This window comes from Chiloscyllium plagiosum, unplaced genomic scaffold (assembly GCF_037043375.1).
Source record: "Chiloscyllium plagiosum isolate Xiang-an unplaced genomic scaffold, Cpla_swu_hap1 HiC_scaffold_8, whole genome shotgun sequence".
Lineage (NCBI taxonomy): Eukaryota > Metazoa > Chordata > Chondrichthyes > Orectolobiformes > Hemiscylliidae > Chiloscyllium > Chiloscyllium plagiosum.
Genome location: NW_028270146.1, coordinates 45,472,572 through 45,500,280, shown reverse-complemented (window position 1 = coordinate 45,500,280; position 27,709 = coordinate 45,472,572). Strand labels below are relative to the sequence as shown.

The 27,709-nt window shown below is 40.4% G+C and overlaps 2 protein-coding genes and 1 pseudogene across 7 annotated transcripts in view; 2 read left to right on the top strand and 1 right to left on the bottom strand.

Annotated features, from left to right (window-relative positions):
• Nucleotides 1-7,858, top strand: part of wdr25 (WD repeat domain 25) — a 121,423-nt gene extending 113,565 nt beyond the window's left edge. For all 4 annotated transcript variants that reach the window (XM_087989775.1, XM_087989774.1, XM_043697404.2 and 1 more), the window contains exon 7: nt 1,009-7,858. In XM_087989775.1, coding sequence (XP_087845901.1) covers nt 1,009-1,230 — 222 coding nt within the window. In that variant the 3' untranslated portion in view covers nt 1,231-7,858. The remainder of the gene's footprint in view (nt 1-1,008) is intronic.
• Nucleotides 7,858-27,709, bottom strand: part of begain (brain enriched guanylate kinase associated) — a 203,044-nt gene continuing 183,192 nt past the window's right edge. For all 3 annotated transcript variants that reach the window (XM_087989773.1, XM_087989772.1, XM_043698433.2), the window contains 2 exons: nt 17,712-17,819; nt 7,858-9,809 (listed from right to left, as the gene is read on the bottom strand). In XM_087989773.1, the coding sequence (XP_087845899.1) occupies nt 8,478-9,809; nt 17,712-17,819 (1,440 nt within the window). In that variant the 3' untranslated portion in view covers nt 7,858-8,477. The remainder of the gene's footprint in view (nt 9,810-17,711; nt 17,820-27,709) is intronic.
• On the top strand, nt 20,501-22,209 carry LOC148149388 (uncharacterized; annotated as a pseudogene).

The following is a 27,709-nucleotide window of genomic DNA, read 5'->3' as shown; positions in this document are numbered from 1 at the left end:
CTGCCCTGCATAGTTCCTCTGGGCTGCAGTTGTGTTGGCTCATTGAAGTATGACACATATTCTGGGTCACACATCCAGTCCCCAACAAAGTGAAGGCTGGAAAATTTAAGCAATTGTTTTCAAATCTATGCTCACAGAACTTCAGTGAAAACTATTTTTTTTTTGACCCATTCATGATTTTTGTATTTCTTTTTCCTTTGATTTCTGTGTTATACTTGTGCTTTTTAAATTTTATTTCTGTGGTGGTATTTTATGAAATATTTTTCTTCTTTCTTTTCACTCTGCATTGTTTCTAATTGCTGTACTGTTTTCCCTTCTCTTTGCTCCTTGCTGTCATTATTTCTTTCTTATCCTTGTTTTTATCCACCTTTCCTTCATTCTTGTTCATTCACTTTTGAAATGCTGTGCCCAATATATATGTGCACAATCCATGCTAATTTTCCTTAAAATATGTGCATATGCATGTGTAATTGGAACAGCCTATCTGATGAATAATCGCTTTTGTGAAGTCCCGGACCACATTTTATGATATAAATGTGCTACATAAATGCAAACTGTTGTTCTGCTCTCTCTTGTTGGAATTGGCCTGACATTTGTGTGACACATGTTAACATAGAAGCAGCAACCTAAATGTTGTTGTTGCTTATTCTTGTTGCATGGGCTACTTCATATGAATAGAGCTGAACATTGTGAAATGATCAACGAACAGCCTAATTTATGATCTTATGATGGAGACAAGAATACTGATAATGATTCTGAATCTTGAACCATTTCACCTACCTATGGAGCTTAAGTTTCCAAACTTTCTCTTTTTTTATTTGGATGCCTTGTGACAGATCAAGACTTAACAACATCAGTGCTCAGAGTTGGCTTTGCACATTGCAGATCTCGAGCCAAATTGTAAAAATTTGTTTCAATACAAATAACTCTTAATAGAAAAACATTTGCAATGACCAGGGTTTATTATCATTATACTTGATAAATTAATTTTCTTTCTCTATTTTACAGGTGGAAGGATATGGAGTGGGCTGTGAATTTTCACCTGATGGGACTATAATTGCCACAGGAAGTGCTGATGGGACACTGTGCTTTTACAACTATCTGAATTCAAATCTAATTCAAACCTTGCCAGCCCACAAGGAGGCCTGCATTGATGTTTCATTTCACCCTGTGCACCCATCTATTATTGCAACCTGTGATTGGGGTGGAGAAGTCAAAGTATGGCAGTGATGACCTGTAAATTGCAGCTGTATTTGAGGAGCAATTGTGCATTATCATTGATTATTCTGTCCCTGAATTACAAAACAAGTCACAGTTGTCCACAGTACCAACAAAGTGCAGTCTTCATTTCCCTTTATCTGCTGATTAATTCAGCAATATTTATTGGGTTAACAACAGGTATGAGTATCAGACAATGCTCAGGTCTCTGCACACTAGATTAGTGCAATTAATGCACTTATGCATTGTGGCCAATATGTCCAGCCTCTTGTAGCTGTAAGGAAGGTATTAGACATCTGAAATATCTACATTGTTCTTTACACATAAATTGTGGGCATGTTGTGGAGTATCACTATCATTTAGTGATTATTTAATGTTTCAAAAAGCACTGAAGAAGTAAATCAAGCTATGACCTTTCAGATTACAGTATTAAACAAGTTGTCTGATTTGTGTATATTTGATTTTGTAGTGAATCCTATGATTGTATCAATAACATCAAAAGAATGATGCCACATGTATTTATAACAGTCAACGTGCAATCATCCTGTTTCCAATATCATTATCACAATTTATCAGGTTCCAATAGGATAATATTTTAAAATAGTCAATACTTGTGAATCCATTTTTGTGCTATTTTGATTAGCTTGCACAACACTCTCTGGAAATGCTAACCAGAACTTACAGCTAAACGTTGATTAAACAAATTGAAGAGCAGAAAGGTCAACCACATGCCTGTTGGTCTGATCTGAAAATCAAGATAACCAGATTCAATTATTGTTCTGTGAAAAGTATGACTGTTAATTGTTGAAGCTGACTATATAAAAATAAAATCAAATAAACTATGAATTATTTGCTGAAAATAAAAGCAAGTTATTTATTTTCCTTAAATACTTCCATTTTTTCTTTATTATTTGTGTGTATTAAGCATATGAGGTTCAGTATTTCTTTTAATACCATTTAGTTACTTCACCCTTGAACTAACTTCCACAATTTGCAGATATTACTTTGCACTATATATTCAGAAATAATATTTTGTTGGAACCTGATAAATGGCAGGATCAATTTAAGATCGGTGTTGGTTTAGTTTGAGTACTTTAAAATAACACTGCCTATAAATGGAAAAGTCTTCTGATTTGTTGCTTTCAATGAATTGAAACAATTATTTAATATGGTATGAGAATTTTAAAAATTAATTACATTTGGCACAAATTCTATAAAGGATGTGTGGAAATGACAGGGAGGTATAAAGTTAAGTACATTGCTATTTCGTATGTCAGCGCAGATACAATCAACACAACTACTTTCTGCTGTGCGATTACATTTTGATTTTATGCTGTTTCAAAAGTCAATCTAAATGTGTGATATTTCAAAGGAAAATGGTAATAAAAATAAAGTATTTCTTCAAATAAATTCTGTCTAGTTTGGGAAGTGAACACTGTGTGAAAAGTAGAAGTTGAGTTCTGCACTTTGCAGATGTATCCCATATTAGTGATTTTTGAGAAGATTTGCAGTTCAGGTTGATGACAAGTATGTAAGTTAGCTCGCTGAGCTTGAAGTATCCCACATTCTACTGTCATCAAATTTGAGATCTTGTAAAATTCTGTTGCCCCAGCCTTAAGTCACAGCAAGTTCTGTTCCCCTGTTATCTCTGTGCTCTCCAAACTGCATTGGGCCCCTATCAAACAACATACTGCTGCTAAAAGTCGTTACAACCAGGCATTGAAAACCTCAAGGAAGTGAAATAATGTTGAGTTGACAAAACATAGTGAAGTTATGTGCTATGAGTATCCTCTTCACTTATCTAGTTATGTTATTGAAGCATCTGGTAGCAATATGAAATGCAATGACCTGGTGATTCCCATTTATAGCCCTTGACTATTTCGTTGATATTTTAAATGGAATAATTAAATAGCACTGCACTTTTGGATCAATGTTTATTTGTGAGTTAAGCTAAAAGCAAGCTATCTTGCAAAGCACTTTACATGTAAAGAATAGTTGCTAATGCATAGAGTAATACACAAGAAAGGGAGGGTGAATAATAATTTGAGATCAGTTTGTACTTTAAGTAATACATAGTTATTGCTCTTAGTAGCTTAAAGAGTACATTTTCTGACTAGGACTCATGACATTAGATAAATACTATTATACTTCAACAGAATTTGCATAGTACTCCTCACATGAAGCAACCACAAGGGAGAGAGAGATAAGGTAATGGGCAGGAAAGAAAGTTAGAAGAACCGGGAAGTGAAAGATCAATGGCATTGTTGAAAAGCTGGGATTTTAGGAGGTCTTTGAAATGCAGGGAGTTATAAAATTGCAAGACATTTGGGGTGGAATTCTTGAGAGAAAACGTGAACTTCATTTCCTCTAGGCAGGAAATTTAAAAGTTAAGTGGTACTTCTCTGAAAATGACAGTAAAAGATCTAAAATGACCCATTGCAACCATTGTTGTGACCATAGCAATGTTTCCTAGGTTACAGCCAGATAATTCCAGAGAAACCAAGTTAGGCTGTAAAATCCATTTAAAATACTAATTATAACATATAAAATCAGACATGCCAACTGGTAGTTTGACTGAATAGGATCATCAAAATAGCTTCTTTCTAGACCAGGAAGAGAAGGATGCCCTTTCAGGTTCCACAAAAATGCTCACTTTGGCTCCAGTCATCATGTTGGGATCTTTATTTTACAGCTTGAAAATGATGGTGACACCATTTAGAACAATAGACAATATACTGTATAAGGGGAGGGAATGTTCAGTATAAATGGGAGGGTTACTTAGAAATCTATTAAGTGAACATAGTAAATAAAAGCCAGGTAGAGAAATGGAAAGGAATGTAAGAGAGCTCAGATCTAGAGTAGCTGACATTTTGCAGCATAAATTACAAGGATTCATCAGTAACCAAATTAAAGATACTTTTTAGTTTGCCATTACATCTTGTAATGAAGAACCTTCAAAATACTTTACATATAGTATATTAGTGATGTCTGCGGATGTTATTCCAGTACTTGGATGTTGAAGTTGAAGTTGCTTGGTAACATAACAAAAACCCTCTGGAACTGAGATAAACCTATCAGCTTGGTTTCCTTCTGTCAAAAGCTTGACGCACAGTCCCCTGAAACAGAACCCATTACTGCCTGGCTGGAAATGAGAACAACCAGATATGTTCACAACCTCCAAATGTCACTAAATACATCCATGCAGGTCAGTTATATCCAGATCTTAGAAGTTTCATCTATTGTAAGTAAAACAGATTACTAGACTTAACAGCTGACCTGAGAGTTGAAAAACATAGAAAGCATCTTTAGCCAGGGGAAATCCTTAAGCTTGAATTTCATTTTCATAAGATCTTACATGAAGATGTAGATGTAGATGTTAGATATTCTTTACAGCTCAACTTTTGAATAAATTCTTCACCCAACTGTGTAATGAAAAAATAAAGACTTAAACGTATTTATTTCTGTTCTACTTTAGCTGATGAAGACCTGCCTCGAGAAAAGTAATTTCATTCCATTCAAGTTATGACAACCAAATTGAACAAGCAGCAATGCAGATTAATCTTTAAGATTTCAGCAAATAATAATTTTTATTGATGGTTCAGGATGAAAAATGGTTGGTGCGTTTGTGCTTCAAGCTTCTCAGTTATTTATGGCACATCTCAGTACCGTTTATTTGACTGTGGAAATGAAGGAATCCAGGATAATGTAAGTTTGTCTACTTTTAGTTGAGTATTCCTTAATCTCTGAATGTAGCCTCACAAAAAGCTTGCTGATTTAAATTTTCCTATATTTTTCCTTTGTCCTAAAGTTTTGGAGTTGGGAAGATATGATTTTTGTGTAAATGCAATAGGAAGGATATTATTAAACTGGAAAGAGTGCAAAAAAAATTTACAAGGATGCTACCAACGTTGGAGGGTTTGAATTTTTATAGGAGATCAGAGTCAAGAATGGGGTGCTGGAAAATCACAGCAGGTCAGGCAGCATCCAAGGAGCAGGAGAATTGACATTTCAGGCAAGAGCCCTTCATCAAGAGTTTTTATAGGCTGAGGTTCTTTTCCCTGGAGTGTAGGAGGCTGAGGGGTGACCTTATCGAGGTTTATAAAATCGTGAGGGCATAGATAAGGTGAATAGCCAAGGTATTTTTCTCAGGGTAGGGAAGTCCAAAACTATAGGACATAGTTGAGAGGTGAGAGGGGAAGGATTTAAAAGGGACCTGAGAGGCAACGTTTTCACACAGAAAGTGGTGCGTATATTGAATGAGCCGCCAGAGGAAATGTTAGATGCAAGTACAATTACAGCATTTAAAAGACATTTGGAATGGTACTTGGATAGGAAAGGTTTAGATGGATATGAGTCAAAGGTAGCCAAATGGGTCTAGTTCAGTTTAGGAAATCTGGTCAACATGGATGCATTGGGCCGAAATTCTGTTCCTGTGCTGTATGGCTCTATAACACTTTATATTATTTTACTTTATATACAAAGTGCAAACTTCTTTACTATTCATTATATATAAGTAAGAAAAGCACAAGTTTTGGTTTTCATCTTGAAATTTAAGAATTCAACTTATTCAGTCTGGTGCAATAAAAATCTCTAGGAATTGCTTGTTATTTTTGCAGACTCAAAATCAGGTGACTTGGCTATTATGGTTACATGTTATGATCCCATTTATGAAAGTACTGTTCATGTACCTGCTTGGTAGACATAACATAGATCTGGCTTTACATACCATAATCCTTTAAAGAATAGAATACTTGGGAGAACCAGGGGCAAGAAATAACTGAGAGGATTCCAGGGTTGTGAATTAAAATACATAAAATAATCTATTATATAAATTTGAAAACAAGCATAAGCAATAATGACTAAATATTGCTGAACAGACAAGGTAATGGATGTAAATCTTACACACTGCATTTGCACAATTTAGACGCTAACATTCAGCATTAATATCCAGTAAATATGAATTAATAGAGAAACTGGTTGAACACCACACACCCTGTATTTATTGGAGTTATTTGAGGAAGTAACCAGTGCTATTAATAAAGTGGATATACTACATTTAAATTTAGATTTAGAAGGCATCATATGAAAGGTTATTAGATCTTATGGCTTGGGGCATAACATACTGGTATGGATAGAAGATTGGTTAGCTATTAAGAAACACAGCAGTCATGAATGGCTTGCTTTCTGACTGACAAGGTGTGCTGGATGCAAGACTCAGTGTTGGAGCCTTATCTGTTTACAATTTATGTGAATTACATGAATGAAGGAACACAAGGTATAGTTGTCAAATTTGCTAATGACTTACAGATAGTTAGGAAAGTAAGTTGTGAACAGAACATAAGGAAGCTACAAGGGGATATAGATAGGTCAAATGAATAGGCAAAGATCAAGCAAATGGAATGTAGGAAATATGAAAATGTCTATTTTGGACGTAGATTTGCTCGCTGAGCTGGAAAGTTCATTTCCAGACATTTTGTCACCCTACTAGGAAACATCTTCAGTAGACCTCCAGGCGAAGGACTGTCCATGATTCCTGCTTTCTATTTATATGTTTGGGTTTCTTTGGGTTTGTGATGTCATTTCCTGTGGTGATGTCATTTCCTGTTCTTTTTCTCAGGGAGTGGCAGATGGGGTCGAACTCGAAGTGCTTGTTAATAGAGTTCCAGTGGAATGCCATGCTTCTAGGAATTCTCGTGCGTGTCTGTGTTTGGCTTGTCCTAAGATGGATGTGTTGTCCCAGTCAAAGAGGTGTCCTTCCTTATCTGTATGTAAGGATACTAGTGAGAGACGGTCATGTTGTTTTGTGGCTAGTTGGTGTTCATGAAACAAAAACAGAAATTGCTGCAGAAACTCAGGTCTGGCAGCATCTATGGGGAGAAAGCAGATTTAATGCTCCAAGTCTGGCACCAGAACTGTTCAAATGAAGAGTCAATGGACTAGAAACATTAACTCTCCTTTCTCCCCACAGAGCCTGCCAAACCTTCTGAGTTTCTCCAGAACCTGAGAGGACTTGACAGGATGGATGTGGAAAGGATGATTTCTATTATGAGAGAATCTAGAACTAGAAATCACTGTTTGAAAATAAGGGGTCAACCCATTTAATATTGACATGAGGCCATATAGACATTTATTTTCTCACAGAAATCTGAAAGTCTTTTAAACTTTCTTCCTTGAAAAGCTCTGATCAAGATACCATTGTACTCTGACATAATCTTCTTCACTGTACACTACACCACCTATTTTAGTGTCATCTGCAAACATACTAACCATATTGCCTGTACTCACATTTAAATATTTTAAATAACTGACAAAAAGCAGTGGATCCAGTAGTGGTCACAGGTCTCCAGTCCAAAATGCAACCCTCTACCACCACCCTGTCTCCTAACTTCAAGCCAATTTTGTATCCAATTGGCTAGCTCCCCTGGATCCCATGTGGTGTAACCTTACTAACCAGTCTACCATGCGGAACCTTGTTAAATGCCTTTGCTGAATGGACTGCTTCAATATCTGAGGAGTTGTGAACGGTGCGGAACATTGTGCAATCATCAGCAGACATCTTCAATTTTGAGCTTATAATGCTGAGGATGTCTATTTTGAAGCAGTTGGAAATAGTTGGGCCTAAGACACAAACCTGAGGGATTCCTGCAGAGATGCCCTGCAGCTGAGTTAACTGACCTCCAACAACCACAAACATCTTTCTTTATGCCAGGTATGGCACCAACCAGAGGTTATGAAGATTCAGTGGGACCAGGGAATACTCCGTTTGAGTAGCTGCGCAGACCCGTAGGGCCTACTTCTGGTCCTAATTCATATGTTGATCATATAGCTTGCTCTGAGCTGTCCTTAACCTAACGTTTGGGTTAATATCCCTCATTAATAATGTATTATTTGGTAAGTAAATGAGTTTTACAACAATTAGATTTGACTGAATACTTTTAACTAATTTAGTTTTAACTTGCAAGATAAACAATTCCTTTGCCCAGTTATCACGGCAGGGAGAATAGACACCATGTCTGCAGTTCAGCCAGCTGTTTCTGACCCTCTATTTCCAGTTGTTAACCACTTAAAAGATTGGAGTTCATGGTGCTTTTAATGTAATGGTGTTTCCATTACACTTACCCTGGTTTCCACAGTTAAATTTCAGTTCGTAAAGCTCAAAATTATATGCTAAAATACAAGAGCCATGACATATATATTCACAACATGTACATTTGCAAATTTGTACAATCATTCAGGAGATTCATTTTTTCTTTGGATTATTAGTTTAGTAGATTTCCATAAAGTTGAGCCTTTATGAGGCTGTCCTTCCTGTAAAGGCCACTTATCTTTAAGGGTTTTTCTTGTTTGCTATTTGAAACAACATCATCCAAGGGAACATTATGAACCATTAAAAATTTAATGGGACGTTGGCATAAGGATTTAGCCAAAGTGTTTGAGGCAACATCAACAATTCTATTAATGTCCGAAACAGTATTTGTATTTTTGATGTACATTTTATTTGTATTCCTTTCACTTGGCAATATTTTAGGTCCATCTTCTGTCTCTGTGTATCTCAGCATGGAGGAGCTTTCTTGTTTATTGTGATCAATCTCTAAGCAAGGTTGATAGTTCATTGCACCAAAGCCTACATCTGTAAAGGTACTTTTGTTGATATCTTCACCATCAGGGAAATAATTTTCTCTGACGAAAAACTGGTTCATGTTGTTGGTTGTTTCCTTCATCAGATGACTATTCCATTGCTGCTCAACATCACTACTCAAAATCCTTCCAGAAATCCTGTGTGAAGAAGTATTTGTATAGTGCGTGTTGGCTTTCTTAAGTTGACCCATTCTGTCTTTTTCTAAGTTGTTCTCATCTTCTTGATCATTGTATAGCTTTGGGATTGTTACATGCTTAGTACTGAACCAAAACAAATGTGGTGAATCACTAAAGTCTATTGGAGGAGTGGCAGAGCATTGTTGTGTGCTATCTTTATAACCTAGTGCCATGTCTGTGAATTGTTGTAGTGGTTTTGTTGGAATGAAATGACATTTCTTGTTTTCTTGCCTTTCCGAAGTGTTGTATTTTCTTTCATGAATATCATCTTTCAAAACAACTTGTTGGGTTAGAGGCAAGGTTGATTTAGCTTCTGCGGTTCTTTTCTTCTCAGCTGTCATGGTGCTGCTTAGATAGCTGGAGGAACTTGGTATTGATGCAGTATAATTTGAAAGCATTTCACTTGTGAGAGTTGGACTAAAGCCCTCGGCTTCTGTGCAGCTATCTGTAAAGCTCCGTGTTTTTAAAAAATGAGCATTTCTAACCTGCCATCTGTCTCTCTGTTCTGCAGGGCAGTAAAGAGCTGTATCACTATGATATAAGTTAGACTTGCAAGGTGACCATTGGTCAGGTTTATTAATGCTGTTCAAATGATCATATGTAACCTTTCTTGAGGGTGACACAGGAATTGCAGAGCCTGATAAACCAGTTGGTTCAAGTTTCTGTAAAATGTCAGCTTGAGTGTTGAAGAAAGATGAATGACATGCAGTCCCAGGAATATCACATCCAAATTTCTCTGCATGGATTCTAACCCTTTCTTGAACTTCTGCCGGTAGCTGTGGTTAATCAAAAAATGGTCAGGTAACACCACAATTGTGCCGCCTTGATAACAGACTATAGGATTCTTAGGAATCAGTCACACACTATCTGAGCATTTAGTGAATAGTCTTTCTATTAACAACCATTGACGAGTTAACTAGAAAATTACAGTGGTATGTGTACAGTGTTATTGTGTCCTGAACACTGGAAAAATAGCAACATGTTTAAGTGTATAGCTCAATGACAGTGCTGCTTATGTTTTTCTACATTGCTTGAATTCTCCAGATTCTTAAAAATTGTATTGTAAGCCTGGTAAATTTATGACTACATCGCATCAGGGTGATGTTACAGTGGTACAACAACCATGGCTGTTTAAAAGGAGATACGGGCATTGAAATTAAGTACTGCCATTCATTTACAGCCATGTGCAATGCTACTCAGGCAAATGGTCTTGGCTGCAAGTCTGAATGCAGAAGCTGATTAGAACTTTTCTCCAATAGTTTCTGAGAACAATATTCATGATTGGCAAAAATTATTGCTGAAATGTTCATAAGATCTGTGTCTTGTTTATCCATTTGCTTGTTCATGGGATGTGAGTGTCATTAACTGGGTCAGCATTTGTTGCTTATGTTATGGGGGATTTTAACTTGTAATCACATCATGTAGATGTTGCTTCATTCTCTGTGCCTTCTTCCTATTTTCCTCTAAACCCTAGCCCCAACACCAACACCAAAATGATAAGTAACTCATGTTGCTAAATCAAAATCTCTTACTTGTGATGGAGTTAAAGTTCCCCAGATTTAGACTATTGGAGGAAAGTTAGCCCTTAGAGAGGAGCACTGCTAAAGCAAACTGTTCCAAAAAGTTACTTATAACTGGACAAACCATTAAATCTGTCTGGGAGGGATGCTCTTTGGAGGGTCAGCGTAGACTCCATGGGCTGAATGGCCTGCTTCCACACTGTAGGGACTCTATGATTCATATAGAATCATTTTCTCTCTTCAGTGGCATGTTTGGAACTGGAAAAAGCGTTTAATCGGATGGGAGGATGGAGGACACTACCTTCTGCTTCCATCTGAGGGTCTAAGGCTGGTGGTCAACACCCACCCCCATGCTGTCAGTTGAGGCCTTTAAGTGGACTATTAATGACCACTTACAGTTGCCATTGCACTGCTGCTGATGTTACATAGCTGTGAGTTTAACTGTTGCTATGAGACATAAACCTGTGTGGGTTGCTTTTTGATGTTAGAACATAGAACATAGAACAATACAGCACAGAACAGGCCCTTCGGCCCACGATGTTGTGCCGAACTTCTAACCTAGATTAAGTACCCATCCATGTACCTATCCAAATGCCGCTTAAAGGTCGCCAATGATTCCGACTCTACCACTCCCACGGGCAGCGCATTCCATGCCCCACCACTCTCTGGGTAAAGAACCCACCCCTGACATCTCCCCTATACCTTCCACCCTTCACCTTAAATTTATGTCCCCTTGTAACACTCTGTTGTACCCGGGGAAAAAGTTTCTGACTGTCTACTCTATCTATTCCTCTGATCATCTTATAAACCTCTATCAAGTCACCCCTCATCCTTCGCCGTTCCAACGAGAAAAGGCCGAGAACTCTCAACCTATCCTCGTACGACTTCCTCTCCATCCCAGGCAACATCCTGGTAAATCTTCTCTGCACCCTCTCCAAAGCTTCCACATCTTTCCTAAAGTGAGGCGACCAGAACTGCACACAGTACTCCAACTGTGGCCTAACCAAAGTCCTGTACAGCTGCAACATCACTTCACGACTCTTGAATTCAATCCCTCTGCTAATGAACGATAATACTCCATAGGCCTTCTTACAAACTCTATCCACCTGAGTGGCAACCTTCAAAGATCTATGTACATAGACCCCAAGATCCCTCTGTTCCTCCACCTGACTAAGAACCCTACCATTAACCCTGTATTCCGCATTCTTATTTGTCCTTCCAAAATGGACAACCTCACACTTGGCAGGGTTAAACTCCATCTGCCACTCCTCAGCCCAGCTCTGCATCATATCTAAGTCCCTCTGCAGCCGACAACAGCCCTCCTCACTGTCCACAACTCCACCTATCTTCGTATCATCTGCAAATTTACTGACCCACCCTTCGACTCCCTCATCTAAGTCATTAATAAAAATTACAAACAGCAGAGGACCCAGAACTGATCCCTGCGGAACTCCACTTGTAACTGGGCTCCAGGCTGAATATTAACCATCTACCACCACTCTCTGCCTTCGACCGGTTAGCCAGTTTTCTATCCAATTGGCCAAATTTCCCTCTATCCCATGCCTCCTGACTTTCTGCATAAGCCTACCATGGGGAACCTTATCAAATGCCTTACTAAAATCCATGTACACTACATCCACTGCTCTTCCCTCATCCACATGCTTGGTCACCTCCTCGAAGAATTCAATAAGACTTGTAAGGCAAGACCTACCCTTCACAAATCCGTGCTGGCTGTCCCTAATCAAGCAGTGTCTTTCCAAATACTCATAAATCCTATCCCTCAGTACCCTTTCCATTACTTTGCCTACCACAGAAGTAAGACTAACAGGCCTGTAATTCCCGGGGTTATCCCTATTCCCTTTTTTGAACAGGGGCACAACATTCGCTACTCTCCAGTCCCCTGGTACCACCCCCGTTGCCAGTGAAGACGAGAAGATCATTGCCAACGGTACTGCAATTTCCTCTCTTGCTTCCCACATAATCCTAGGATATATCCCGTCAGGCCCGGGGGACTTGTCTATCCTCAAGTTGTTCAAAATGTCCAACACATCTTCCTTCCTAACAGGTATCTCTTCTAGCTTACCAGTCCATTTCACACTCTCCTCTTCTACAATACGGTCCCTCTCGTTCGTAAATACTGAAGAGAAGTACTTGTTCAAGACCTCTCCTATCTCTTCCGACTCAATACACAGTCTCCCACTACTGTCCTTGATCGGACCTACCCTCGTTCTCGTCATTCTCAGGTTTCTCACATACGCATAAAATGCCTTGGGGTTATCCTTGATCCTATCCGCCAACGATTTTTCATGCCCTCTCTTAGCTCTCCTAATCCCTTTCTTCAGGTCCCTTCTGGCTATCCTGTATCCCTCCACTGCTCTGTCTGAATCCTGTTCCCTCAACCTTATGTAAGCCTCCTTCTTCCTCTTTACCAGACATTCAACCTCTCTCGTCAACCAAGGCTCCCTCACACGACCATTTCTTTCCTGCCTGATAGGTACATACATATCATGGACACGTCGTATCTGCTCTTTGAAAAAGTTCCACATTTCCACCACATCCTTCCCTGACAGCCTATGCTCCCAACGTATGCTCCTCAAATCCTGCCTTACAGCATCGTAATTTCCCTTCCCCCAATTATAAAATCTACCTTGTTGTGCGCACCTATCTCTCTCCATAACCAAGGTGAAAGTCACAGAATTGTGGTCACTATCACCAAAATGTTCACCCACTAACAAGCCCACCACTTGTCCCGGTTCATTACCGAGTACCAAATCCAATATGGCCTCCCCTCTGGTTGGACAATCTACATACTGCGTTAGAAAAGCTTCCTGGACACACTGCACAAACACCGCCCCATCCAATCTACTTGATCTAAAGAGCTTCCAATCAATATTTGGGAAGTTGAAGTCGCCCATGACTACGACCCTGTGGCTTCTGCACCTTTCCAAAATCTGTTTCCCAATCTGTTTCTCCACATCTCTGCTGTTATTGGGGGGCCTATGTTGAAGCAAAGGGGTGGCAGTAGCCAGTGGTGGGTCCTCCCTCCAAAGGCAGTCATTGCCTAATTGAAGGACATGGAATCAGGAAGAGAAGTCGACTGAGAACCACTCCCAACCTTGTTGCCAATGCTCCCAACACACACCATCACGGGAAGCCCTTCCTGCCATTACTTAACTGTTACCTGCATTGCTCTGTGATCCGAGGCCTCTGGTAAGGAGGTTCAGTCCCACAGCATCTGCTCTTTTTCCTCTCCATCTATACATATTGTTATGAAGATATGGGCGTGCTGTACCTTTAGGAGAGTTAAAAGCTAGCAGAACTACCTGACAGCACCAAGTGTTCTGAATAAGATATAATGTAACATGTGGTCCAGCTACTGGCGTAGCTATTTGCCTGGAGACAGAAACATATTCGAATTAGGCCAGATAGTTTAAATTATACCCCGAAAAATACCAAATTCCAATCAAGTTTGAATTTAGTACACTGACAATCTTAAAAGCCAATGACACAACCCGATGCTTTGGGGGTATAAGACTATGGAAAATTGAACACTTGGGAGAAGAACTGCCAAGCCACCAGCATGTGGAGACTGCCCAAAAAATAACTCTCTTAAAGGTACCTTTATCGATCCATGACCTGTGAAGCATAATCCCTAAGAAGAAGTAAAGAAGACACAGGAAGATCCAAATAGAAGATTCGACAACTGTATGGTTTTGAAAACTTGAAATTTTGGTAAATTTTAGTTGCGTTTTATTGGACTAGTATAATATCTGGATTACTCCCAGTGCTACGAGCTAGTGAGGGCAGGAATAGGAGGATAGAACAGATGAATGCATGGCTGAGCTGGTGTATGGGAGAAGGATTCACATTTTTGGATCATTGGAATCTCTTTTGGGGTAGAAGTGACCTGTACAAGAAGGACGGATTACACCTAAATTGGAAGGGGACTAATATATTGGCAGGGAAATTTGCTAGAAATGCTTGGGAGGATTTAAACTTGTAAGGTGGGGGGGGGGGGGGGGGGGTGGTTGGGACCCAGGGAGATAGTGAGGAAAGAGATCGATCTGAGACAGGTACAGCTGAGAACAGAGGTGAGTCAAACAGTCAGGGCAGGCAGGGACAAGGTAGGACTGATAAATCAAACTGCATTTATTTCAATGCAAGGGGACTAACAGGGAAGGCAGATGAACTCAGGGCATGGTTAGGAACATGGGACTGGGATATCATAGCAATTACGGAAACATGGCTCAGGGGTGGGCAGGACTGGCAACTTAATGTTCCAGGATACAAATGCTACAGGAAGGATAGAAAGGGAGGCAAGAGAGGAGGGGGAGTGGCATTTTTGATAAGGGATAGCATTACAGCTGTGAAATACATCCAGGCAAGTTTTTTGGGTGGAACTGAGAAATAAGAAAGGGATGATCACCTTATTGGAAAAGTATTTTAGACCCCCCCAATAGTCAGAGGGAAATTGAGAAACAAACTTGTAAGGAGATCTCTGCTATCTGTAAGAATAATAGGTTTAGTTATGGTAGGGGATTTTAACTTTCCAAACATCGACTGAGACTGCCATAGTGTGAAAGGTTTAGATGGAGAAGAATTTCTTAAGTGTGTACAAGACAATTTTCTGATTCAGTATGTGGATGTACCTACTAGAGAAGGTGCAAGACTTGACCTACTCTTGGGAAATAAGGCAGGGCAGGTGACTGAGGTGTCAGTGGGTGAGCACTTTGGGGCCAGTGACCATAATTCTATTTGTTTAAAAATAGTGATGAAAAAGGATAGAGCAGATCTAAAAGTTGAAGTTCTAAATTGGAGAAAGGCTAATTTTGACGGTATTAGGCAAGAAGTTTCGAAAGCTGATTGGAGGCAGATGTTCACAGATAAAGGGACGGCTAGAAAATGAGAAGCCTTCAGAAATGAGATAACAAGAATCCAGAGAAAGTATATTCCTGTCAGGGTGAAAGGGAAGGCTAGTAGGTATAGGGAATGCTGGATGACTAAAGAAATTGAGGGTTTGGTTAAGAAAAAGAAGGAAGCATATTTCAGGTATAGACAGGATAGATCGAGTGAATCCTTCAAAGAGTATAAAGAAAGTAGGAGTATACTTAAGAGGAAAATCAGGAGGGCAAAATGGGGACATGAGATAGCTTTGGCAAATATAATTAGGAGAACCCAAAGGGTTTTTACAAATATGTTAAGGACAAAAGGGTAACTAGGGAGAGAATTGGGCCCCTCAAAGATCAGCAAGGTGGCCTTTGTGTGGAGCCACAGAAAATGGGGGAGATACTAAATGAGTCTCCCCATGGGAGACTGATTAGCAAGGTTAGATCTCATGGAATACAGGGAAAACTAGCCATTTGGATACAGAACTGGCTCAAAGGTCGAAGAGAGAGGGTGGTGGTGGAGGGTTGTTTTTCAGACTGGAGGCCTGTGATCAGTGGAGTGCCACAAGGATCGGTGCTGGGCCCTCTACTTTTTGTCATTTACATAATGATTTTGATGCGAGCATAAGAGGTACAGTTAGTAAGTTTGCAGATGACACCAAAATTGGAAGTGTAGTGGACAGCGAAGAGGGTTACCTCAGATTACAACAGGACCTGGACCAGATGGGCCAATGGGCTGAGAAGTGACAGATGGGGTTTAATTCAGATAAATGTGAGGTGCTGCATTTTGGGAAAGCAAATCTTAGCAGGACTTATACACTTAATGATAAGGTCCTAGGGACTGTTGCTAAACAAAGAGACCTTGGAGTGCAGGTTCATAGCTCCTTGAAAGTGGAGTTGCAGGTAGATAGTATAGTGAAGAAAGCGTTTGGTATGATTTCCTTTATTGGTCAGAGTACTGAGTACAGGAGTTGGGAGGTCATGTTGCAGCTGTACAGGATATTGGTCAGGCCACTGTTGGAATATTGCGTGCAATTCTGGTCTCCTTCCTATCGGAAAGATGTTGTGAAACTTGAAAGGGTTCAGAAAAGATTTCCAAGGATGTTGCCAGGGTTGGAGGATCTGAGCTACAGGGAGAGGCTGAACAGGCTGGGGCTGTTTTCCCTGGAGCATTGGAGGCTGAGGAGTTACCTTATAGAGGATTACAAAATTATGAGGGGCATGGATAGGATAAATAGGCAAAATCTTTTCCCTGGGATCGGGGAGTCCAGAACTAGAGGGCATAGGTTTAGGGTGAGAGGGGAAAGATATAAAAGGGACCTAAGGGGCAACTCTTTCACGCAGAGGGTGGTAAATGTATGGAATGAGCTGCCAAAGGATGTGGTGGAGGCTGGTACAATTGCAACATTTAAGAGGCATTTGGATGGGTATATGAATAGGAAGGGTTTGGAGGGATATGGGCCGGGTGCTGGCAGGTGAGACTAGGTTGGGTTGGGATATCTGGTCAGCATGGACGGGTTGGACTGAAGGGTCTGTTTCCATGCTGTACATCTCTATGACTCTATTCTCGAAGGGAAGGTAAAAGATAGGTTAGAGGAAGGAGTTGTAAATAAATTTGTTAATTTTTACTTTAAGTAGTTCTTGGCCTCATGAGTTTTCACAGGTTACTGCAAGGGATAAATCTTTTCTGTGTTGTCAGTTTAAATTAAGCAGGAGGGTTTACAATATCCTATGACTATAGCTTCCTTCAACTTCAGCGGATGAAAGAGCAATACTCCGAAAGCTTGTGATTTCAAATAAAGCTGTTGGACTACAACCTAGTATTATGTGACTTGTGACAGTGTCCACCTCAGTCCAACACCAGCATCTCCACGTTATTTTCAATGGTGTTGCTGTGTGATCTCTAATCTTCTAACAGTTTCAGTAGTGATCCTGATTGCAGGGAAAGGCCCAATGCTGGCCTCTCCACTGCCCGACTCAGGAAGGCTGCCTGTATCAAGCACCAATGGTAACAATGTGGATCTCTTGCTGGGTCTCTACCCTTTAGCTGGTGGAAGGCAGATTATGGGGAATTCCCAGACATGATTTTAAAAGGTACTGCTGCTGTTAAGGGGTGAAATTTTTGTGTACACACATTCCCTTTGAATATACAGGCATTGCCTCAAAATGTCACATAGATAAAGTACTGGAAAAGGTTTAAAATTCCAATTGCTTTGTTTTATCTTTTGTTGAATGTGAGTTTTCAGGGACATATTTGTTCTCAGTTACTTACATTGTTTTCTGTTAATTCATCTATGGTTATTTTGGCTTCCATTAGCTGATTGCATAAAGTGATGACTTCATGGCTGAGATTTCTCTTTTCCTCTTCATGTAGTTCTACCTGTGTGTACATCATGAATACAGTTAAATATTGCACAAGATGGATCAATTACATTTTTTAAAATTTATATGTGTAATTTGCAAGGCATATTTCAAAATAATGAGTTAAACAAAATAACAATGCTGCACAAAACAATGCACATTGACAGGAGATTAATTTTCAAATCAATTTATTTAAAATTTAAACAAATTGTATTGTACTTACAATAAAATTAAACTACTTACAGCAATTCAAATATATCTGGGAACACTTAAAATATTGGCCTGAATCGTACTGTTTTTGGCAAAATGTGAACACTGTTGAGTTTTAGAGTGATTCTGACTGTGAGGCCTAGTGAGATGCCTCAATGTATTGTATTAAACATGCTTCATTAACTACCTACCCCAGTCTATTGTGGTCCCTCATGTCCATTTCTATCCCCATCTTACCAAATGCCCTTCCCAGAACAAGTTGCCACATGGTGGATACCAACTGAGAGACCAGCATTCCTTGCACCTGCCATCTTTAAAGACTGCTTTACACCCTTACGGGCGCTGGTATTCTGAAACTACCCTGCTCGGTCAAAAACATTTCCCAAAGAAGTCTGAGAAGGAGAAGGTGACATCACAACTCTTGGACAAGGACATTGAGATCCTGGTCAAGGGGGTGGAGCATCAGAGAGGAGTCCTATTCCTGGAGGACCAGTGAAGGATGCCATGTCATTAGGCCCTGGCAGCCTAGTCTGAGGTCACCATCCAGATCAGTGCCAACTCCATGGTGCAGAGGAGCAACTAACATTATCCAAAGAAGGATATCCATTATCCAATAACCTTCTCTGCTCCATTGGGGTATGTTTCACACACTCCTGTCTGCTACTTTACACTCACTTTTTCTCTGCTGCTGTATGCACCTCCCAACAAAACTCATGCTCTGTCACTTTCACACCTTTCCTCACTCACTCTCACTACCCACTTTGCAATCACTTATGCCACTAACTCTACACAGTCAAGAATGCTCCCTACTGTCTCACATGATCTCACCATTTTTCGCCACTCACTTTCGCTGCAACATCCACAGTAACCTTAATGTCAGTGTCATTTATTGAACACTATTTCTAACCACTGGCCATAGAACTTCTCACCCTCGTGCCTTGCAGATCCTGCCAGCATTTCTAGCAAAACTGCCTGCGCCCCCCCAGAAGTCACATTCTGAACCTTTAGGGGTGAGAGCAGCAAGACTTTAGAGGAAGCACCAGCAAGGCTGCCTCCTACTCCCCCACTAGCTCGATACTAATACCTTGGGGGGAATGTTCGAGAATGTGGGAGCACAAAATGGCAAGGGCCTCACAGTAACAGTTCTCCAGCCAACTGAGGAAGGACGTCCCCAGTCCACAGGCTCCTGAAGGACACTCTGAGACCAGGTACCTGCTCAGCACCAGGCAAGAGGGGATCCTGTTGCATCAGCAAAGAGGGACTTTGTCCACTGGCACAAGGAAGAACAGCAGTGACAGAAAGGTATGTGACACAAGCTGCAGCAGTGCAGAGAGTGATATGACCGTCTGTCCCCCTCTATATCTGCTGGAGAGGAGCATGCTCCTACACCCCATTCCTGCTCCCCCCCAGTCACTGAACCACAGAATGGTGAGTATTGATGACAAAAGGATTGGGAAGCAGAGGATAACAAAAAAAAACAATAACAGGGAGAAGATGAAATATGAGAGTAATCTAGCCAGTAATATAAAAGAAGATTGCAAGATTTTTAAGAAATATATAAAAGCCAAGAGCGAGGAAACATTGGACATCAGACTGCTGGAAAATGAGGCTGGAGAAATAGTAACGGAGAACAAAGAAATGGCGGAGGAACTGAATAGGTACTTTGCACCAGTCTTCACATTGGAGGATTTTACCAGCACACCAGAACTTCAAGTGATGTGGTGGCCACTACTAGGAAGAAGGTGCTGGGGAAGTTGGAGGGTCTGAAGGCAGATAAATCAAGAATATAAGAACAGAGTTGTACTGCTACAGCTGTATAAGGTTCTGGATAAGCTGTTTTGGGCCCTGTATCTAAGGAAGGATGTATTGGCATTGGAATGGGTCCAGAGGAGGTTTACAAGAATGATCCCTGAGATGAAAAGTTTTTGTCATTACAAGGAATGGTGGAGGACTCTGGGTCTTTACTCAAAGGAATTTAGAAGGATGAGGGTGGATCTGATTGAAACTTACAGAATAGTGAGAGGCCTGAATACAGTGGATTAGGAGAGACTAGAACCTGAAGGTACAGCCTCAGAGTGAAGGAATGACCCTTTACAACTGAAATGAGGAGGAATGTTTTCAACCAGAAGGTAGTTAATCTGCGAAGCTTATTTCTGCAGAGGCCTGTGAAGACCAAGTCATTGAGTGTCTTTAAAACAGAAATAGACAATTTCTTGATTAGTGAGGAGGTCAAGTGTTCAAGGAGCAGGCAGAAGAATGGTTGAGAAACATATCAGCCATGGCGAAATGATGGAACAGACCCAATGGGCTGAATGACCTAATTCTGCTCCGATGTCTTATGGGCCAGGGAGCCTGGTACACACTCCAGCTGCCCCTTCAAGGAGACAGGGCAGAGCCAGGAGGCACTCATCTGGAGGTGGAACCACACTCAGGCCCTTCAGAGGTCGACTCTCAGGTCATATCAGAAAGCCTTCCACATCCACCCCGCCAATGTCTGACCCTTGGAAGGTCATACGGAGGACAGGCAACTTGCCTGTGACAAGATGCACCTCAGCACATCTATACTGTTCAGACACAAACGCCCCGAGACCACCCGATGAAATCTTGAGGCCAAAGGACTCCACTGCCAAGCAGGGAACCTCCACCCCGATTATGGAATACAATACAGCCCTGAAATGTAATGGGAGAGAAAGGAAGAAGAAAGCATATTGAGGCCATTTGGGTGGTAAAGGTGGCAATGCACTGAACATTATTTTGATTTGTTTTAAAATAAATAATACTGTTTTGATCTCACATCTAGTTATTTGTCTTTGTGTAGCTCTGAATATCACTGCCCCAGCATGAGACATAACTTCATAGTTCCACAGGATGTACCTTGGAGTGATGTTTGTGTTGAGAACCTGCTGCAGTATCTGGAAACAAAAGGAAGAAGGTGTATACAGGGTTTTGGGTCCTACTGACAGCATTATTCTTTCCTGTAACATGCCTATTCTTTCCCTGGCCTCTGTGTTCAAAAGTGTTGGTGTCAATGAAGTGGTCAGACTTGAGCAGGGAGGAGCATAGCAAACAAGGCCAATGCTCATCAGGATTAGGGACCTTTCACATCTATACCTGCACAGGGCATGGGTCTGTGGTCTTTCCCATTAACCTTCCTCAGATTGATGGCCAGAGGTTTCAGGCAAAGGGCCACAGTGTCAGGACATGCTGTAGGCCATTTCAGACTCAGATGAGGAAAGAATTCTTCATTCAGATGGTGGTGAACATTTGGCATTCTCAATCACATTTCTGGGCTTTTCATAATTGGGAACTATAAAACTAAAAGCTTTAAAAGTAAGGTAGTAAATAACTATTTAGGTGCTTAACCAAATATTGATTTGTCAAGTTACCATTACTTCACTTTTACATTTCTTATGGAACTGACAAAGTAGCTTTTCAGTAACTTTCTGCTAAATCATCAAATGTGATTCTGCATTGGCTCCCAATTCAGCTATGCCTCTATGGAGCCCCAATACCTTCTGACATACTTGTGTTCCTCCAATTTATGCCTTCACTTGCACCCAAGACTATGTAGCTGAATTTCACGTGAATACCATCTGCAAGTTCACTGACGACACCACCGTTCTAGGACAGATATCTAACAATGACGAGTCAAAATACAGAAGGGAGATAGGGGGCTTGGTGACATGGTGCAATGAGAACAACCTCTCTCTCAACTTTGGCAAAACTAAAGAATTGATCATTGACTTCAAAAAGAGAAAAGGAGAACATGCCCCCATTTACATTAATGGAGCAGAGATTGAGAGGGTGGAGAGCATTGGCATGATGATAACCAACAATCTGTCCTGGACTTCCCATGTAGATGGCCAAGAAGGCACAACAATGCCCTTTCTTCCTCAGGTAGCTCAGGAAATTTGGCATGTCCGTAAAGATCCTCACCAATTTCTGCAGATGTACCATTGAAAGCATTCTGTCCGAGTGCATAACGGCCTAGTATGGCAACTGGTCTACTCAGGACTGTAAGAAACTACAGAAGGTAGTGCGCGCTGCCCCTACCATCATGGAAGCCAGCCTTCCATTCATGGACTCCATTTATATGGCTTACTGTTGCGAAAAGGCTGCCAGCATCATCAGAGACCCATCCCACCCCAGTAATGATATCCTACAACCTCTTCGGTCAGGCAGAAGATACAGAAGCTTGAACACACACACACACACACACCAGCAGGTTCAGGAACAGCTTCTTCCTGGCCGTTATTAGACTGATGAGTGAACTCTCTAGCCTCAAATAATGCTGATCTTGCTAATGTTGATCTCACCTAGAACATGCCCTGTACAATGTAACCTCAATGCCTTTTTCTAAGTTTTTTTGAACTGCACCTCCTTGTTTACTATGATCTGCCTCTACTGCTCATAAACAAAGCTTTTCACTGTACTTCAGAACACATGACAATAAATAAAATCAATTCAACTGGCATGGCCTTCAGCTCTGGAGTTCCCCTCCTTGCCTTCATTTCCTCTTTTAAAACGTTAATTAAAATCTGCTTCTTTGACCAAACTTTACTTTCTTTTATGGTTTGGTGTCAAGTTTTATTTTGTGACACTTCTCTGAAGTAACTTGGGGCATTTCATTCTGTTAAAGACGCTATGTGAATACAAATGGTTGCTGTTGAAATCTCTTTAGATTGCATTGAAATGAATGAAGACAAACAATTTTCACTGTCTCCGAAGGAACCACTTCCATTGATTAACTCACTGAAATATTGGTCCTGACATTTGCAGGGAAGGAACCACATTCCCTTTGGGCCACCATAGAGGAAGCACTCCACTGCTTCGGATTCAAGAAGTTCCATAAAGACATCCATCTTATGGAAACTGCCCTGCTTGTACCCCTTCAACTGTTAGGATTTCTGAACTCTGGAAAAGTTGGCTTGTATGCTGTTAAAGTAAAACTCCAGCTAACTGTGAGGCATGCAGCCTTCTTAAATATATTGGAACGCTTGGCTTGCCACTGGAGAAGGTTAGTTGTGATACATACTCCCTCCTCTGCACCTGCCTCCATTCTGTCTACTTTGGGAAATGAATACTCCTGTTTTCCTGCAGAATCATTTTGAATGTTCCCCCCCCCCCCCCAACTTTGTATACCTTTTGTTTCCATTGTCTGGTCTAAATGAAATTTTGCTTCTGCTTTTGTTGTATTGTAATCACAAAGTAATATTTATACTCAAGTAACAAGTTCTTAAAAATTACGAATGTGCTGAACAATATAAAAGTGACAAGGTAATTTGTTGATTGTAGTTCTGATACTGCCCAGGACTCCTGGGATAACTTCCCCGCTTGTCTTTGAATTAGTGCCAAGGCAATGCTGATACCCTCCTGAATAGGCAGATGAGTTTAACACAATACCATGCAGCAATACAGCATTCCTTCTATACTGCACTAGGTTCTGTCAAACTTGTGCAGCACTCAAGGTGTAGAGTGGGCTTGAAGTGAGAATTCTATTGTATGGAGGAAATAGTGTACCAGCTGAGACATTTCAAACTCAGTTTTCTACTCAAAAGACTGTAAAAGGTAGAGCACTAAATGTTGTTTTTACTCTTCTCCAACTACCTACCCTAACCTTAGCCTTCACACTACTTGTTACTCCAAAGTAAATTTCTCCTTTTACTCTTCTCATTATTTGTACAGTCTCTTCAATGAGGTTGCTAACATAATGCCCTCTTCTTAATCTTCTTCTGCTGTCCTCATATTGTGGGGAAATGAGTTTAGATGGTAGAGAAAATTGATTTGCATCTAAACAGTTTAGCCTTAGATTTAAATAAAGGCCCCTGACATGAAATAGACTCATGTATTCCAGACTGATCCCCATTAGAACTTATGTAAGATTTCAACCATAAGTAATAAGTACAAAATATATTTGTGGCTATAATTTATGTTGACATGATATCTAGCTGAATGAACAAATACATTTTACCTTAAAAAACGATGATGAGCTAACTTTCCATTTCATTTCAAAATCAGGCGTTACCAATCTGCTCAAAATTGTTCCTACATTTGCATTAGTCAGCTAATTGCTTGGATATTCCCAAAAGGAGACAGTCATTACTCCACACCAGATTAATAAAATGAAAATTGACAGTGTTTACTGAAATTGTTTCCAGGCCTTTACAATAACTGAGTCTGCTATGTCATTTTTAACATGAGCATATTGTTGTTCAATTTTCTTAATCTATTAGTTCCTATCAATCATCTGCAAGAGCTGCTTTCCATAATCAAGCTAATGGAGTTTAGCCGCATTGTAAATCACAAATCATCATCAATGTAAGAACAACCGGCAAACTCACATTTGATATGAAAACTATTTTGTTTTCTGCATCAATGTGATCTATATATAGTCTAGAGGATACATCAGACGAGCTTGCTAAATCTGCTCTGCCTTGCTGTGACCAAAATGTATGTAGGCGCTGAACAGTGGCAGGAGCTACCAGATACATACCTGAGGAACGGAATCATTCAGACCAAGACTGAGTCAGTCAGAGCGGGACTGAAGACTGTCAGAGTGGCCCTGAGAACTGTCAGAGAGGGACTTGGGACAGTCAGAGGAGGCCTGTGGGACAGTCAGAGGAGGACTTGGGACAGTCAGAGGGGACCTTGGGACAGTCAGAGGGGACCTTGGGACAGTCAGAGGGGACCTTGGGACAGTCAGAGGGGGCCTGGGAGACAGTCAGAGGGGGACTTGGGACAGTCAAAGGGGGCCTGGGGGACAGTCAGAGTGGGACTTGGGACAGTCAGAGGGGACTGGGGGACAGTCAGAAGGGACCTGGGAGACAGTCAAAGCGGGACTAGTTCTGTCAAAACAGGACTGAAGACAGTTCTTAGGGTCACTGCAATTTGAGAGAAGAAATTCCTGTTCATCTCAGGCCTAACTGGACATCCCCTTACTCTGAAATCATGTGCTCTAGTTCCAGAAGGAATACAACTTCAGGATTTACCCTGTCAAGACCCCAGAGATTCCTTATTTTTTATTAAAATCCCTTATAAATGAGTTTTATCAAAACTTCCCCATTTTTATACTGCATTCCTTTTGAAGTATTCCATTTGCTTTCCCTATAACCTACTGAGTTTGGATGTTAGCTTTTTGTGATTTAAACACAAGTGTCCCAAAATTTCTCTATTCCTTTTGCAGTCTTTTCTCCACTTTATTAATATTTATTTTGTTCATTCATGGGACAAGAATGTCACTGGCTCGGCCTGCATTTATTGCCCATCCCAACGGGCAGTTAAGAGTCAATCACATTTCTGTGGGTCACATGTAGGCTAGAACAGGGACATTACTGGATCAGATGAGTTATTTCCAGCAATTAACAATGGATTCATGGTCATCATTAGACTCTTAATTCTAGATTTTTATTGAATTCAAATTTCACCATCTGCCTTGGTGGAATTTGAACTCATGTCCCCAGAATATCACCTCGGTCTCTGGTTTAACAGTCTAGTATTATTACCAATACACCATTGATCCCCTACCCAATCCCAAACATCTCTATTTTTCCTGCTAAAATGCAAAACCTCATATTTTTCCATATTATATTCCATTGAAGTTTTTCCACTTTCAAAACCCATCCATATCCCTCTGCAGACTATCAGCACTTCATCCTCAGCACTTGCCTTCTCACCTATTTTTGTGTCATGCACAAACTTGGTGACAGAACATTCACTTTTTTATCCAAGTCGTTAGTGTATATTGTAAATAATTGTGGCCTTGGCACGGATCCCATGGTAACAGAGAAGACCTCAGACTTGTACATAGCCTGGGTACTGTGCTTTGTTTTGTACTGTGTTTATTGTTGATATAGTTACAACATATGACAGTAACAATATACATGGTTGACAGACTGACTACATGCTCCACTAATTCCATCGCACTGTGCTGCTGAAGGTGAGGTGAGGACCTTTATATTGGAATATTAAATGCTAAGCTGTCAGTGAACTATCTTACAGGTACAGTGCCTATCTGCTCTGGAATCTTAGCAGTATGATAGAAGATTAAATCCCTCACTGGCCCAACAATAGTTACTTATCTGCTCGGAAGTGTTTCAAGCTACATTCTCTCTCAAGCCATTTTCCTTCTTACTACTGAGTTTAGTTGTAGTTTAATTCATATTAATCATGAGAAACTGAGGAGAACCACGATTATCACATAGTTTGTTACCATTCAATCAAATCTGACATTTGAAAGCTACAAGTTCACACATGAATCAGCACCTTTACTCACACAAATACGAGATTGATCACAATGTGCTTAAATTTCTCAATTTTGAAATGTCATCTTTTACATGGATGTTAAAATGATCTATTTTTTAAACAGTTAGGGTATTCAATGAAAGGATACAATTGCAACCCATCATAGCAACTCGATCTTAAGAAGACACTGTCCTCATGTTTTGTTTTAAGATGGGAAAAGTGCCATATATTATATATTACTATTCAAGATTTTCACCAATACATAGGCTAATGCAACATGTCAGCAGCCATAGTCTGTGCTTGTATGAAGTGATAGTTTAGTTTATGCTTAAGGAGGTTGCAGAAGATTACAGAGGTGAAGGGACATTTTTTAGTATTGAGCTGTGCACTATTGGATTGGATCTTATGGGACAATGTATTCCCTGCTACTCCTGACCAAAATGGTGTTTATCCTGCAACCTATCTGCTGTGAGCAATATTATGTTGGGATCAGCCTTAACTGTGTCAGAGTGGGATATCTATCCCCACCTGGGTGGGAGTCTCACCTTAGAGAGCTGTGAGGGTACTTTGTATATTTTCAGCAAGGCCTCTCTTTGAAATAAAGGCCAACATTCCATACAGCTTCACTATTACCTGCTGAACCTGGATGCTAACTTTTGTGATTCATGCACCAGGACCCCCCAATCCCTTTGTGCTGCAGTTCTCAGCAGTCTTTCCTCATTAATATAAGGTTCAGTTCTTCTATTCTTCCTGCTAAACTGCACAACCTCCCATATCACATTCCATTTGCCAAGTTTTTGCCCACTAAAACCTGTTTATATCCTTCTGTAAACCTCTTGTGCCAGCCCCAATACTTGTCAGCCTTTTTTTTCATCTGCAAATTTGCTGATAGTACATTCACTTCTGTCATCCAAATCATTAATATATATTGCATAGACTGCTCTTCTAGTCACACATTTGGATGATTGGTCCAATTCATTTCTGTTCAATAGTAATTCCAAGGATGTTGTGTGGGATTCAGCAATGAAGATCCAGTGACAATATGATGGGCTAAATAGCCTCCTGCAGCATTGAAATACTTTTGATTCTCTGTGATAATTGACATTTATCAGCCTAAATCTAAATATTGTCTAAGTATTGTGGCATTTGGATGCAGACTGCTTCAATATCTGAGGAGCCATGAATGGTGATGCACACCGAATCATCAAAAAACATCCACATCTTTGAATTTTTATTTGGAGGGAAGGACTTCTCGAAACAAAACCACCTTCCTCTGTGCCAGGAATGACTCCAAGCAGCAGAAAGCTTTTCCCCGATCCCCACTGATTCCAGTTTTGCTAGGCTGTCACACTGGATCAAATATGGCTTTGGCATTAAAGGTTGTCACTCTCACCTCACATCAGGAATTCAGCTCTTTTGAAAATGTTTGAACCAAGGTTGTAATAAGGCAGAAGTGGG